Source organism: Corythoichthys intestinalis, chromosome 16 (genome assembly GCF_030265065.1).
Source record: "Corythoichthys intestinalis isolate RoL2023-P3 chromosome 16, ASM3026506v1, whole genome shotgun sequence".
Lineage (NCBI taxonomy): Eukaryota > Metazoa > Chordata > Actinopteri > Syngnathiformes > Syngnathidae > Corythoichthys > Corythoichthys intestinalis.
This window is the reverse complement of record NC_080410.1, coordinates 44,943,118-44,959,228: the sequence shown is the minus strand read 5'-3', so window position 1 is coordinate 44,959,228 and position 16,111 is coordinate 44,943,118. Positions and strand designations below refer to the sequence as shown.

Sequence of the window (16,111 nt, the reverse complement as noted above, 5' to 3'; positions counted from 1 at the left end):
AGGGCCGCATAGGAGATTCTTTTTTTGTGTAAATAATGAGTCTATGTTACTTATATTTGTATTACTTGCATTTATCAGGCTTTACAAAGTTTTATTTTAAATACTGTTTACCTACCTACTCACCAACGTCACAAAATGACGTGTCGCCATATTGTCCGTCATTGTTTAGCCCTATTCTCAATGGTTTCAATTAGTCGTGCAATTTATAGAGCAATTCATGGAAGCCCCGGTGTTATCTTACGCTGTAAACTCATTGGATGCGTTGCATAAAAGGCGTTATGTGGAAAAACTTCAGTTTATCCATTCGCCAGATCCATATTTGATGCCTAAATCGATGTTTTTCGACCCGCTGTCTTCGCCGTCTCTGCCTGACATCTGTTACCCTGATATCTACAACTATCTTGTCCACAGAAACTCAGCCTATTCTCAAGAAACTTTGAAAAACTTTAAGAGCAGCACTTTAAGCAACATTACTCCGTGTGACCCTTTACTTCCAATTTTCTAAAATGGCGACAATCAATAAAAAAAAAAAAAAGTTGACTGCGACGCGTCAAGGATAGGTGCATATTGGACTATTTCTCCAATAAAATACACAACTGTGTCTGCCTCATTTGCAAAGAGACAGTCGCGGAAGATACGCAACGAGAAATTACAGCAACTTGAAGCTAATTTAATTTCATAGCAGCAGTATTTCGCAAGAGCCCGAGGGTCGAAAGAGAACGCCACAAAGGCGAGATTGTTGAAATTATGAATTAAAAAAAAAAAAATAAAGCAAATGTGACACACAGAAGGGCTTGCTAAAATTTCTTTAACTATATTGTTCTACGTAAATCAGCCCAGGTAGCCCCCCACATTTTACCACACCAAATCTGGCCCCCTTTGCAAAAAGTTTGGACACCCCTGTTTAACCGATGATCCGTAGACGAGGCCAGCTTCTTTCACTTGTTACCAGCTAAATATTATTCAAAAAATAAAGATGGTGGAAGAAATAAGCATCTTGAATTTGAAACGGTATGTTGTCGGTGATTAGCCTAGCAATGATCTTAATTGTGGTTGTCAGCCCAAAACCCTCTAAATCAGGGGTCGCGTTAACCGAATATTTTCCGTCGTTGACCGATTTTTTAAAACGGTGACGGAAAAAACTGAAGTCCATCCGTCATTTTGACAGGTTGCAATTCACACCCCAGACCACAGGGTGGCGAGTGAGCATATTAATTAGCTATTGTCTCTCTTGATGCATGACGTCGTTGGCCTTACTCTGAAAAGATGTCAAGGCAACTGAGTGTCCGAAGTTTCTTCAAAAAGCCCCAAAAAGACGATGGTGTTGATAAAAGAGGTGAAAAAACAGGGACTGCACAAGCGGGCACGCAATTCAAGTCCATGCGCACCAGGAGGAAGGTGTGAGACTACGTTCAGGCCACAGCAGGTGAACTGTTAATTTCATTGTTCCATATGCTACATATGGTAGGCTACCTACCTACTGGGGCCACAGTCAGGTGTTTTTGTCACTGCGGAGAAAAAGTTACATATTCATCTGCTTGATGTGTGATGGCACGGTGTGGATTCTCTGTTCAGCTTGTTCGGACAGAATATTAATTTAAAATGAATGAAAAATAAATACTATTGAATATGTTGAAGCGGTATGCAACGTTAAGAGTCTTGTTAGCTCGAATTGCTGTGTCTAGCCGCTTTAGCTCTGCTGCTCTCTGTGAACTCTCTATTGAAGCCGGGAACGCGCGCCGCTCTTAAGTGTCTCTGTCACGTGACTGTGTCGTAGCCGGTAACGCGCTTGGCCAAATGAACACACAAGTACGGAAGGTGAATTATGCCAAACAAAGGGTCACCACAATGTCATTATCATCATTTTAAAAATTTAAGTGACGGGTAAAAATAGATTATGACCGGATTTTTATGACCCTGTCAGTCAAAATGACAGACAACGAAAAAGTCTAGCGCAACCTCTGCTCTAAATATATATTAAATGCATCTTACCAGATATAAAATGACTACTACATAATCTGTGTTAATCGCTTGGAGCCCAGTTTTCTCGTCGAATTGCAGCAGTCCATCTCGCTCTCCTCTCCGGGTCTCTCGGAATATGGTAGAACTTCAAGTCTCTCCGTCTATCCTCTCTGTTATTGCAACCGACCGCCACACACGCCGTCACCATTTTGATTATTAATGTTAACGAGCAGAAAAACACGCCATAATTGGAGGAATTTATGTAGCGGTAATGCATCAACACGACGAGTTGACGGACAATATGGCGTGGGGGCGTGGTTGTGACGTCATGTGAGTAGGGTCTATATTGTTGTTATTATTAAAATTACTATTTTTTAGGATTTTTTACAAACTCGATTTTTTTTTGGTGCCCCTTCAGGCAGTTAGTGCCCTACGCGCAGTGCGTGTTATGCGTATGCGTGTCTGACTGCAGATGCATGTGTTGACTTGCATCCATCATTTTTTTTTTTTTTTTTTTTTTCAAAAAGAAATGTCAAAATTCTGAATTAGTCTCAAAATCATGAAATTTATGTGTATCAAATGTGATACACTTGGCAATAAAGGGATAATAATGGTTGGACATCAGGGATTAATAATGCACATAACTCATGGAGTGGCCTCCGCAAGACCCCCCCAAAAAATACAACTCCCATGGTGCTTAGTAGCGTAGCCGGAAATACGTCATCACGCTGCTGGCCCCCTCAGCTGTCAGACTTTGGCCACCCTAAAAAAGTGCAGGCTTTTTTTTGCGTGTAAGCAAACTTACTCGAAGTGTTCTGCTCGCGCAACCTTCCATCCGAACCGTGCATCTGCTTACCGATTGCCTGGCGAACGCTCGCCTCAGCAGCCGGAGGCGTTCGGAGCGCGCACAGACGAGCCATTTTATTGGATTTTTTTTTTTTTTTTTTTTTTTGCTTTCATCGCTGCTGCTCGTTTTTTTTTTTCCTGCACGAGCAGCCTGCGATCCTGAGCGGGCGTACGGGTTCAATGCGGGGAGGGAGGGAGTAGAAAAAGGCAAAAAGTCTTTGTGCTTCCCTTCCCCCTCATCAAAGCAAAGGGGAAATGTCTCTTTCCAAAGGAGGTATGTGTGTTTTTACATTCGCGCTACTTTTCCCCCTTAGGAATGCATGTATATATCTTGTGTGTGCGGAAGTCCTTTTTGCCAGCTAGCCACCTTTTTAAGAAACGAAAGCACGCCAGGTTGGAAAAAGCTTTGCACGGTGCAAACAAAGCAAAAAGAAGCGAGTCAGCATGCCTCGTTGACTTTGTGTTCTGCAAAGAGTGTGTGCGCGTTCGCAAGCTTGACATAACATTTGCAGCTAGCATGCTAGCTGCCGCACTGGCGTCTCTATTGTCTTCACATTGGAACGTAACGCCGTTCCAAATTAGATAAAATGCAAGTTTAAGCGTGAATTAAACCACTAGATTTGATTAATTAGTTAGAAAAAACGATACACGGTGGACTACAGGTGTTTGTATTTTGGTCGTCGTGACGTACGACTCGTTGGTTGTGATTGATAGCTGCTATTTTACTATTAATATTCTTCCACGTTATTTAAAATATATTTTGCACGGTGGTGCGTTTACCGTTGGGGGAAAAAATGATTGGAAAAATCAAGTAATGGTGCTTCCTCTGCGTCACACATACACACGCACACAACGATGATGTCGTCAATTTACATTTCAAGTTCACCGCTTGTGCTGTTACACAATCATTCTAGCGTTACCATGGTGGGGAAGTACACACACTGTGCCTCCCTTTGGCCTACCAAGGCATGTTTTGACTTGTGCTGCAGCTCTTTTGTTGACAGTCCGCTGGATGCAAGCAGATAGCTGCTGCACGGCTTCTCAGATGATGCTCATCATTATAGTCGACCCTCAGTCACTTGTTGTAACTAGAGGTGGGAATCTATGGGTACCTCACGATACGATTTGAGATACAAACTTAACAAAAACTATAATCTCACAATATGGCGATATAACAATTACAGGTAGTCTCCAAGTTACCAACGAGTTCCGTTCCTACGCTGGCGACCTGAATCACCGCGTAAGTCGAAATGAACCCTTTAAAGAAACACAAATTTTTCAGCTTTGGTCGATATTAGCGACACGGGTGAACAAAAGTTTTGCCGTAAAGGGTATGACAACAGCTGGGGAAATGCTAATATTCCATCATTTATCCATCAACACATGCCATTTGAATTCATATCATGCCACTTCGTGTAATTACACACATCGCAACACCAAGAAAATGATAGAAATTAGGTCGATTGTCAACCTAAAAGGACCCGCCCCCGAGATGCCGGAAATATAGCATATTGTGTGCGTGACGTCACTATAGGGAAACAACCGGCTCAGTGCTTAGTACTGAATGGCGGCGATGATGGCGGACAATTTTGTTTCTATTTGCAGCGACGAATCTGACGTAACGAACATTCTTCTAATGGTGACGAGGAGAGTTATGAACCTTTCTTTGGTGTTTTGGGTTATCAATTTGAGCCCAAATGAAAGCCAATGCAGCCTAAGGAAAATTCAAAATCAGACATACAAAATAAGGACACACATCTATATTAAACACTTGTAAACGTTAGCATTGCTACATTGAGGCTAATGGGGAAAAAAGACAAGCTACTTTAGCCTGCTATAAAACATTGGCAGTCTTCTCCAAAACTTAAACTTGCGGTTAAAAGGTGACACTTCAAAAATGAAAAATCGCTGGTTAACAGCATTTGCAAACGAAAAAAAAATATATATATGATTACTGACACCACATGCAATGACAAAAAGAGCTTTTTTGCAGAGGGTAAAGCTTATGGTTAGCAGTTTAGCGAACGTACTTCTGGTGAACATTTCAAAATAAAAGCACGTCATGTTCGTCATATAAATATTGATTTTTGGAGTTGCATACTTCAGAATTCAGATTGTACACTAAGAATAGCTTTAAAATGACACGCTTTATGAAAAATCTGATTGGCAATAAACAATTATTAGAATACTCTTAATATTATTATATATAGTAGTTTACTATAATATTAATGCTCGATATTTTTTTAAAGAATTGTTTTGAATCATGTTGGAAAGGCTAAGTCAGTGTTCTGAATCTGTTTGCATTCCATTTGTTTGCACAAATTAATACTATCAGCATTTGACCTCATGTTTATTTGTGATTTATTGTTATTAACGTGTTTATTTGTACTTTAAGAAAGAATTTAAGTGTTCCAAAATGTTTTTGTGAATTAATAAGCGTCATCAAAAATTTCATTGCTAAATTAGTTTAAAAAAAAAAAAAAAAAAAAAAGGACAAAAAAAAAATTATTAGATTTGTTGACTAATCGTAAAAATAGTCTGCTGACTAATCAGGAGGAAATTTGTCGTTTGGGACAGCCCTAGTTTTACATTGTACCGGAACATATTTCCGCCACACCCTTCTCACCTTTTTAATCCCTGACCCATTTTCATGCCTGGCAAAGTGTCTTAAAATCAATCAATCAATCAGTCCAAAATCAATCTCCCGGTCGCCTACAAATGGTTTCAAAAACATTTCTGCTTCCAACGGCTGTGCGAAGGATGAATAGTAATAACATAATGAATCCAGTTGTGGCTAAACAATAGCATATTACAGTTAGCAACCGTATGGCTACCCCACCCCACCCGAACTTGTCAGCGCTGGCGAGTTCGGTTGACCAGGGAATGTTGGCCTTACGCCAGCGAGTGAAAGCCGGGGTTTTTTTCCCTCCTCGGACAAAACTTTTTGTCTCTTTTGTTGCTCTGCCATCTTTGCAGAATTTGCGCAAAAGCGTTTGCATCGACTTCAGTCTTAATAATGAATGGGGAAAGTGGGAAGTGACGTATGACGTAAAGCAGTCAGCACATTTGTCGTTTTTTTTTTTGCGTGTGGCAGGTCCTCAAAGTTAATTTGTGCTGGTGAAAGGGATACAGACTCCCTTAAGATATAAAAGCGGTGTCATTCAACTAGTTGTCAGTCGACATCACAAATCTTATGGCAATATTTTTAAATTTTGAGAAGTTACTTAGTGTTGTTTTGATACATAATAGTAATAACAACGAGAAACCCATCAGGCTGAATATCTATCTACAGCGTATCACAAAAGTGAGTACACCCCTCGCATTTCTGCAGATATTTAAGTATATCTTTTCATGGGACAACACTGACAAAATGACACTTTGACGCAATGACAAGTAGTCTGAGTGCAGCTTATTTAATCAAGTTCATTTATTTTCCCCTCAAAATAACTCAAAATATAGCCATTAATTTCTAAACCCCTGGCAACAAAAGTGAATACACCCTTTAGAAACTACGTACATCCCTAAATGTCCAAATTGAGTACTGCTTGTTATTTTCCCTCCAAAATGTCATGTGACTCGTTACAGGAGTGCTGTCAGCATTGCTGCAGAGATTGAAGAGGTGTGTGTGTGTGGTGGTGGTGGTGGTGGGGGGGGGGTCAGCCTGTTAGTGCTCAGACCATACACCGCACTCTACATTAAATTGGTGTGCATAGCTGTCACCACAGGAGGAAGCCTCTTCTGAAGAAGGTACACAAGAAAGCCCGCCCGTCTCATCAGACCATAGGACATGGTTCCAGTAATCCATGTGCTTTGTTGACATGTCTTCAGCAAACTGTTTGCGGGCTTTCTTGTGTACCTTCTTCAGAAGAAGAATATAACAAGGGTCGCGATGCAGAAATCGCAGACATCAAGGAGTGGTCGAGATTTAGGAGTATTTTAGATAAAAAGTTAATTAGATTCGCTACAACAGAGCCTTCTAGAGAAGTCTACTGGTTTAAGATGGCGGCTGTTTACTAACGCCGGCAAGTCCGTCATTTTGCATCTAGTTCTACATATATATGATATCCACTGTAGCCGTTTGTTTGTAGCAACTACCAACTGGGCGTTGTTTGTAGCGGCTGTCGGCCGCATTCAGGTATGATTGTTTTTTTTATCTAGCGGCATGAGTTGAACATGATATTTACTCTCGGTCCGTTCCTTACTGCGTCCCAAAGACCGCGCTGACTGTGTTTTACTTCCGCTTTACCTGGTATAATTCAATAATTGGAATTTGAAAGTTTGTGAATCGTTCTCGAATCTTCCACGGCCGAATCGTGAATAATCTAAGAATCAGAAATTTCGCACGCCTCTAGTAATTACAACGTGACGAGGCTTCAAAAACTAAATGCGCGCAGGACGCGCGGGCGCATCCCACAACTTTTAAGGGTTAATACACTGCCGGCCAAAAGTATTGGCACCCTTGCAGTTCCGTCAGTTAATGTTCAATTTCTCCCAGAAAATGATTGCATATCTTCATTTATTTTGCTTGCAATGAAAAAACACAAAAGAGAATGACAAAAAAAATTAAATCATTATCATTTTACACAAAACTCCAAAAAATGGGCAGGACAAAAGTATTGGCACCCTCAGCTTAATACTTGATAGCACAACCTTTAGACAAAATAACTGCGAACAACCGCTTCCGGTATCCATTAATGAGTTTCTTACAATGCTCTGCTGGAATTTTAGACCATTCTTCTTTGGCCAACTGCTCCAGGTCTCTGAGATTTGAAGGGTGCCTTCTCCAAACTGCCATTTTCAGATCTCTCCACTGGTGTTCTATGGGATTGGGGTCTGGACTCATTGGTGGCCTCTTTAGAAGTCTCCAGTGCTTTCTCTCAAACCATTTTCTAGTCATATTTGAAGTTTGTTTTGACAAGACCCATGACCTCTGAGGGAGACCCAGCTTTCTCACTCTGGGCCCTACATTATGCTGCAAAATTTGTTGGTAGTCTTCAGACTTCATAATGCCATGCACACAGTCAAGCAGTCCAGTGCCAGAGGTAGCAAAGCGACCCCAAAACATCAGGGAACCTCCGCCATGTTAGACTGTGGGGACAGTGTTCTTTTCTTTGAAGGCCTCGTCTCTTTGTTAATGCCTTTTCCCAAAAAGCTTTACTTTAGTCTCATCTGACCAGAGAACATTCTTCCAAAACATTTTTGGCTTTCTTAGGTAACTTTTGGCAAACTCCAGCCTGGCTTTTTTATGTCTCTGGGTCATAAGTGGGGTCTTCCTGGGTATCGTAACTTTTCATTCAAACGCCAGCAGATAGTAGGGGTTGACACTGTTGTACCCTCGGACTGCACGACAGCTTGAACTTGTTTGGATGTTAGTCGAGGTTCTTTATCCACCATCCACTCAATCTTTTGTTGAAATCTCTCAGCAATTTTTCTGCGCACGAGAGGAGTTCCAAAAAATCGATTATTACATGCATCGTGACTTGACACGTGACGATTCGATTACGATTCATAAAGGCTCAAAAACGATGATTTTCCCTCATAACTTTATGACAGCTGCTAGTAGCGGAACGAAATTCAAGACACGTCTGCCGCCCGGACACCTTTAACAGACGGTTGCACGTTATAATGCATGCCACCTGTAACTGAGTGAGAGATTTACTCTTTTTCAAAAGACTGGAAAATAAATTTGTGTATGAGACAGGCATCTGTGCGCACGTTATTTTTGAGAGCGAGAGAGGAAGAGAGATGGTTTGTTGCTCCTCGTCTTTCAGATGTCGAGCAGTAGTTTTAAGGCATTTCAATTGAAAAATGTCCTGAGTGTGTTGCTAAGACCCATGTGCGTCTATAAGAGGTGAGTACACGAACCCTCTTGTACTGTTTAGCCCAGGGGTGCTCAAAGTTTTTTGCTCCAAGATCTACTTTTAAATGAGACAACCTCCCGCGATCTACGTTAAGATAGGAGGGTGAACTAAAAAAAAGAAAATAATTTAAATGTACAGTTACAGTAATTATGCTTTGTGAGCAACATATAAGGTTATGTTGCTCACAAAACACAAATAACTGTGTACATTTAAAAAAATATAAATAAAAAATGGATGGTAAATTATGTTTGCTCACATAACATAATTAACTATGTACATTTAAAAAAAAAAAATTTTTTTTTTTTTTTTTTTTTGGGTGCTGCGAGCTACCCACACTAGCGTTGCGATCGACTGGTCGATCGCGATCGACGTAATGCCCACCCCTGGTTTAGCCTTTGTTGTTTTTGTTTTTGAGGTGTTAATAGTTAGTGCCGAGCTGTAAGCTAATTAGCTTATTCGCTAACGTGTATTTTATATGCAGAACGTGTAAAACCATGATTAAGTACAGTGGTAACACTATAAACATGCGAAATAGTACAGAAATCTGTGAAAACAAAGTACCGTAATTTCCCGAATATAAGGCGCACCCGTGTATAACGCGCACCGCAAATTTACTTGTAAAATCTAGGGGAAATTATTGTACCCGTGTATAACGCGCACCTTAATTGTAGCACCAATAAATAGAAGAATACAAGAAAACAGAGCTTGTGTACAGATACAGAAATGTCATTTTACTGACTGGTGAAACACAGCACAAGCATAGCACATTGGTAGTTCAAGACATTACCGTAAACTGACAATATGCATGGTAATAATATGATCTGACAAATTCTCCAACTTACCAAATCCAGGAGAAAACAAAACAGATGTGACTTTTCTTTTAAAGGCTGCTGTATAACTTGATCGTTTCATCATGATGAATAAATGTTTCTTCCATGGATTAATACAGTAAAACAAAAGTGAGGACTAAAGTCGGAAATCGGAACGAGCGCATTGCTACTGTAACAAGAGGAACTATTGTTATTTGGCTTTGAGTTTCCGAGGGACAGATATAGTTGACGGACACGGGAAGTCTGTGTGGTGTTACGTTTGTTATGGTCTGAGTTGCAATAAACGTTGACTCAAATGAGTTCAAGAAACTAAATTCTGTGCTTTATGAAGAGTGAAAAAAGCTGAATTTAACACAGACGGAATCATTCAGCCAATCAGAGTGAAGTTTTACCGAAACAAAAGGGTGACGTCATGTACCGTAATGGTCGGCAACGGATCGCTGCATACGTTTTTTTCAACACATGGCCACGTCGATAAATTTTTTTTTTTTAAATCGGTCTTTATATATGTATAATATATGTATATTTCTGTCTCCATCCCTGTACCCGTGTATAATGCGCACCATGATTTTACAAGTTGATTTTGAGTAAAAAAAGTGTGCGTTATATTCGGGAAATTATGGTAAATTGGTTTAAAGAAGGCTCATTTCTAAAGACACTTTGTCTCCAAAAAATGTGGAATTCATTCCACCTGTGTAAATTTTATTGTATTGTTGAGTGAAATAAGTACTTCCTTTAAAATGGTTGTTTTTGCACTTTCTTGTAAAAAAAAAAATTAAATAAAACAGCAGCTTAAGGGCAGCTTTTTGTTGTATGGGCATGTTTCCATCGTTCCTATTGAATCATTAGGATATTTTAAACAAATAATGGACAACAGCAATGGACATAGATAATCGTGATAACCCTGATCATTGTCAATATCGTGATCATTGTTCAAGAATCAAATCGTACCACCCTGAATCGTAAACAAATCGAATCTTGGGGTGCCTAAGATGGCAAACCCCTACTGCGCACGCATTTTAACTGGCTGCAAGTGTGATTTAGTTATTGCCACCACCTGTTATGTGCTACAGGTAAGTTACAGGTGCTGTTAATTACACAAATTAGAGAAGCATTACGTGATTTTTCAAAGGGCGCCAATACTTTTGTCTGGCCCAGTTTTGGAGTTTTGTGTAAAATTATAATGATTTAATATTAAGATATTACTACCAAAGCATTTTTCTGCAAGAAATTGAGCATTATCTGACAGAATTGCAGGGGTGCCAACACTTTTGGCCAGCATTGTATGTGGCTGACTGGATGAAATTTGAATATTTATATCTGACATTTAAACTTTTCTCTCTGATTGGATGTGGGCAAGTAGGTGTGTCGGTGGCTAAGGTGAATATTTCGACCTCGTGGGTCGTTAATGAGTGGGCGTTTAAGAAGCACAAAGCAGGTACGACCTGCATGATAAGGTGCAGTGTGATGTCACACCGTCGCCGATTTGCTCGTTTAAGGAGTGTTATGACTAACAAAAGTGATTGTATAGATTACAAATGTCAACCAGGTCACACAATCTTATTTTATGTACAAAATACAAAAAAAAATTGAGTTTCATGCAAGGTCGCCTATAAAATCACCCCAGATTATGACACTTTTAACTAGGGATGTCCCGATCCAGGTTTTTGCACTTCCGATCCGATACTGGCCGATACTGACCGATACCGGCCTGTCTGAGCATGAGTTAAAGTTTAAATTTATTTAGCCTCCTTACTTAGTTGTCAAAGTTGTTAGTTAGTTGAAAAAGGTTTTAGTACTCTTGATAACAACTAGCCAGCTGAATTAGGTGAGTTTGAATAACACACAACGGTTGGTAACAAGAAACTGACCTGTTTATTCAGTGACAAACACAAAACGTTATAAATAACAAACAGAAATGGCATAGTCAGTCAGTAAAACGTGCAAATAATATTGTTAACTGTCTTAAAGCAAAACACACAACCTCAGTGGAAAATCCCACAAACCCCCCAAGCTATTAGATGCTTTTAATGTTTCGTGCATTAGTTACGGGTCTATGACAAGCATGATGTTTACTCTCGGGACGCAATGCAGTCCGTTTCTCATAGCGTCCCGAAGACCGCGCTGTGTATTAGTTCCGCTTTCCTTGACATATTTCAATAATCAGAATTTGGATGTTTGTGAATCGTTCTCGAATCTTCCACGGCCGAATCGCTCAAGGATGTAATGACGGCTGGGCATGTTGTACCGTGGTTCTAAGTGTTGGATGGTGCGTCTTTACTCATGGGAGATAATGGTTCGTCATCCAGAATGAATTCTTCGGCAATGACTCTTGTTATTACCTGGGCTTTGGGACTGTCAAGTGCCAGTTTGTCACGCATAGCAAAAGTTTCTGTCAGTGTTAGCTACGTAGGACCTTTCTTTTTGTCTTTAGTTTTCTTAACATACTTCTTATATTGTTTGTGGTGGTATTTCGCTAAATGCTTGATTAGGTTGGTTGTATAACTTGTATTAAAACTTCTTACAGCTTTACCACCACGCCTGACTTTATTGTGGCATATGTTGCACTCTGCCTCTTCGTCTTTGCCGTCCTTTAAGGTGAAATGATCCCACACAGCTGACATTTTTACCGTTAAAGTCTCTCGGTAAATTGGGAGACGGTAATGTAAATGTAGTGTGTTGAAGGTGTGCCGTAAATGCGGACCGGATTTTAAGGAAACCGAAGCAAAAACTGGAATGGATTATGTAAATCGGTGCGCTGAAAAACCGAGACCGGACTTTAAAAAAAAAAAAACTGGATGGGAAGTGTGGATCAGAATTTTTCAGTGTTGGGCGATCCGATACCGATACACATTTTTTTGCCCATATCGGCGTCCAATCCGATCCAAATATCGGATCGGGATATCTCTACTTTTAACTCTATAATATAATTTTATACGCTCTAAAGTCAACGGCGAGCATTGACGTCGATAGACGTCCAATCTATTTGAACTGTGAGGAATGGCGCCGATTACTCTGATGAGGCATCACTGTATTTTCCTTTTTATTTTTAGTGCGGCTCGCATGTGTGTGGTATTGCGGTGGCATGTATGGACACTTTGGGTTCTCCCCCACCCACCCGCGTGGAAGATTATCAGCACATGAGTCATCTGCTGTGGATGTGCGTTGAGCTTCCTCATACACGGCCACTGACACTTTGAACTCTGCGCAATCCAGAAATTCTCTCTGGTGTGACGTCGCTATCGCACACGCCACGGAGGTTGTTTTTCGCTCGCCTAATGCAACAAAGCCAATTGACCCCTGTGTTCAGGGATTATTAGGGACATACGGAAAACAAAAAAAATATGGAGAGTGAATATATACTAGGAATGTGACCCATTTTCCTATTCATAATAATGCTTTAATGTTGGAAGAAGTAAAGTACGTTGTTAATTAGTGCTGCAACAATTAATCGATTAACTTATTCGACTAGAAAAAAAAATTCGAATAAAATTTTGCTGCTTCGAGTATTCGTTTAAAATGGCATTGTAATGTAATGTAAGTTTTTGTTTTAGATGTTTTTTTAATGCATTCGTAATTGAGTTTTTAGTCATATTTAGCTGTTTTTTTTGTGGTAATATGTGTTTGAACATTTTGTTAGGAGCACTGTTAAAAAAAAAAGTTTGCATCTTATAGGATTTAAGCTAGCGGACTTTTGCTACGCATGATAGCCGATTGTTCTTTTGTTGTACTTAGATACTAATTTTTTTTTTTTTTTGAGCTGTGAAACGATTAAAATTTTTAATCGAGTTGATTACAGCTTAAAAATTAATTAATCGTAGTTAATAGCAATTCAAACCATCTATAAAATATGCCATATTTTTCTATAAATTATTGTTGGAATGGAAAGAAAAGACACAAGACGGATATATACATTCAACATACGGTACACAAGTACTGTATTTGTTTATTATAACAATAAATCAACAAGATGGCATTAGCATTATTAACATTCTCTTAAAGCGATCCATGGATAGAAAGACTTGTAGTTCTTAAAAGATGTTAGTACAAGTTATAGAAATTTTATATTAAACCCCCTCGTAATGTTTTTTTTTTTTTTTTTTATGCATTCGTATTTTGGTCTATAGGTATAATTAGCAGTTTTTTGTGGGAATATGTGTCTGAACCATTTGTTCAGAGTATTGTAAAAAAATATTAATAAAAAAAAAAAGTTAGCATTTTTTAGCATTTAAGCTAGTGGAGTTTTAATTGTTTTTTTGTTGTACATAGATCCTTATTTATTTATTTTTTTCTACCATTTGAGGCTTAGCTCGGGTATTTTAATTTTTTATGTTCCTTATCAGATATATCACCATTTCGATATTTTGTCACACTCCTATTCGTTATTTGGGTTTAGGTATATTTAGCAGTTTTTTTTTGTGGGAATATGTGTTTGAACAATTTGTTAAGAGCATTGTAAAACAGCGTTAGCATTTTATAACATTTAAGCTACCGGACTTTTGTTGTGCAAGTTAGCCAATTGTTCTTTTGTTGTACTTAGATCCTCATTTATTAATTTTTAATTGCCATTTGAAGCTAAGCTTAGGTATATTACTTTATTTTTAAATGAAGGTGCATCTCTGTATATTCTGAAGAAACATTCGGGGCATTTTATTTTGTAATCGCATTTAATTCGCCTTTGTTTTACATCTCCTAAATTTTATTCTGCAACACAATAAATATTCCTAATCCAATTATTCGATGATTCAAACTAACTAGTTGATAGATTAATTGACTACTAAAATAATCGATAGCAGCCCTAATCGTATCGTGAGGTACTGAGGTTCCCGTCCTAATTTTGCAGCCAATGAATTCAACAAATGAGGATTAAAATCCATTTTTATCTTAATGGCGCCGACCCACTGGCAACTCATAGCAATGCACTGAACGTGCACAGTGACATCGCAGCCAGCCCCCAAAAAGTACTCGACAGTTGTTGCGTTTTTGAGCTGCTGTGACTGCCCAACTAGCCGATGCATCAAAGTCTGCATATAGTTGGTGAAATAATGACAATATTCTTTTAGAATATGCTAAAAAAAAAACTAGTGCAAGTGTCCCTGAGTTTTGCAGGCATGTGAGTGCATGCCTTAAAGTGCAAATACTGTACACATGCATGTCGAATATCTCAAGAATTTTGGCTGCAGCATTTCAAAGGACAAAAAAAAAAATGTTGGTATGCAAGTTTTTTTTCCCTTTCCAACCAAAGGCCGACATATTTGTCAGGTCACTGCAAGAAGTTGGTGCTCGTACTTCATCCCGCACAGAGGAAGCGCAGTCTATTTTTAACAGTACACTCGACGAGAACACGGTCGCCCTATTTTCGGCTCGCGGCTCCAATCTGCCTAGCGTTTGGCTGCAAAATCTCTGAAATATTTGTAAAACTTGCCCCACACACACGTACTCCAATCTGATCCAGCCAGTGGGGGTTTTACTTAACTGAATCACACTTCCTCCTGACTGCTGTGGCGTGACTCACTAACTGCCTGCGAGGGCCACTCCAAAGTGTCCTGGTAGCGTTTTCTCTTTTTGTTTTTGCTACTGTTGGAAAATGAAGGTGTGATTGTGTGAAACCAGTTCAACCGCGCAATTACTCGGCCGTAGAGCGTATGTCATCATCCAGCGGTGGGTCGAGAAGGAACCGATACCATGGCAAACGGTATTGGATGGTCTTGAAATGAGGGGAAGCTCAAAATGTGTCCGCTGAGGGGCTTAGCAGCACCCGCGGCTCGGTAGAGAAAGGAGCTTGAGTGCCAGAAGTCAAGTCTCCAAACACAAGCAGCTACTATTGAAAAAAAAAAAACAACCCAGAAATGGCTTAGTTGTTTGTGAGTCATTTTCTAACAAAGCAAGTGTCGCTGCAATGATTAGGAAAGTCTCCGGTTTAGGGGTATCGATTATTTAAATAATCAATGAATCTACCGATTTTTTTAGTTCGAATAATCTAGTAATCAGATTACAAACATTTATTGTAGGGTTGTTCCGATCATGTTTTTTTGCTCCCGATCCGATCGTTTTAGTTTGAGTATCTGCCGATCCCCATATTTCCCGATCTGATTGCTTTTTTTTTGCTCCCGATTCAATTCCAATCATTCCCGATAATTTTTCCCAATCATCTACATTTTGGCAATGCATTAAGAAAAAAATGAATAAAACTCGGACGAATATATACATTCAACATACACATACATAAGTACTGTATTTGTTTATTATGACAATAAATCCTCAAGATGGCATTTACATTATTAACATTCTCTCTGTGAGAGGGATCCACGGATAGAAAGACTTGTAATTCTTAAAGGACAAATGTGACCTTTTATATTGTGACTAAATATTGCCATCTAGTGGATTTTTATGAGCTTTCAGTAAATGATAATTCAGCCATTTAACTTCTGCCCAAATTAGACTTCTTTTAACCAATATACCTTTTCAGATTTCTGTACTATTTCGCATGTTTGTAGTTTTACCGCTGTACTTTATCATGGTTTTACACGTTCTGCATATGAAATACACGTTAGCAAATTAGCTAATTAGCTTAGCACTCGGCGCTAACTATAACATCTCAAAAACAACAAC

At 39.2% G+C, this 16,111-nt stretch overlaps 1 protein-coding gene across 1 annotated transcript in view; it reads left to right on the top strand.

Moving 5' to 3' along the window:
* The first annotated feature begins 2,714 nt into the window (after positions 1-2,714).
* Positions 2,715-16,111, top strand: part of map2k6 (mitogen-activated protein kinase kinase 6) — a 45,401-nt gene continuing 32,004 nt past the window's right edge. The window contains exon 1 of the mRNA XM_057816960.1: positions 2,715-3,082. Within this exon, the coding sequence (XP_057672943.1) occupies positions 3,064-3,082 (19 nt within the window). The 5' untranslated portion in view covers positions 2,715-3,063. The remainder of the gene's footprint in view (positions 3,083-16,111) is intronic.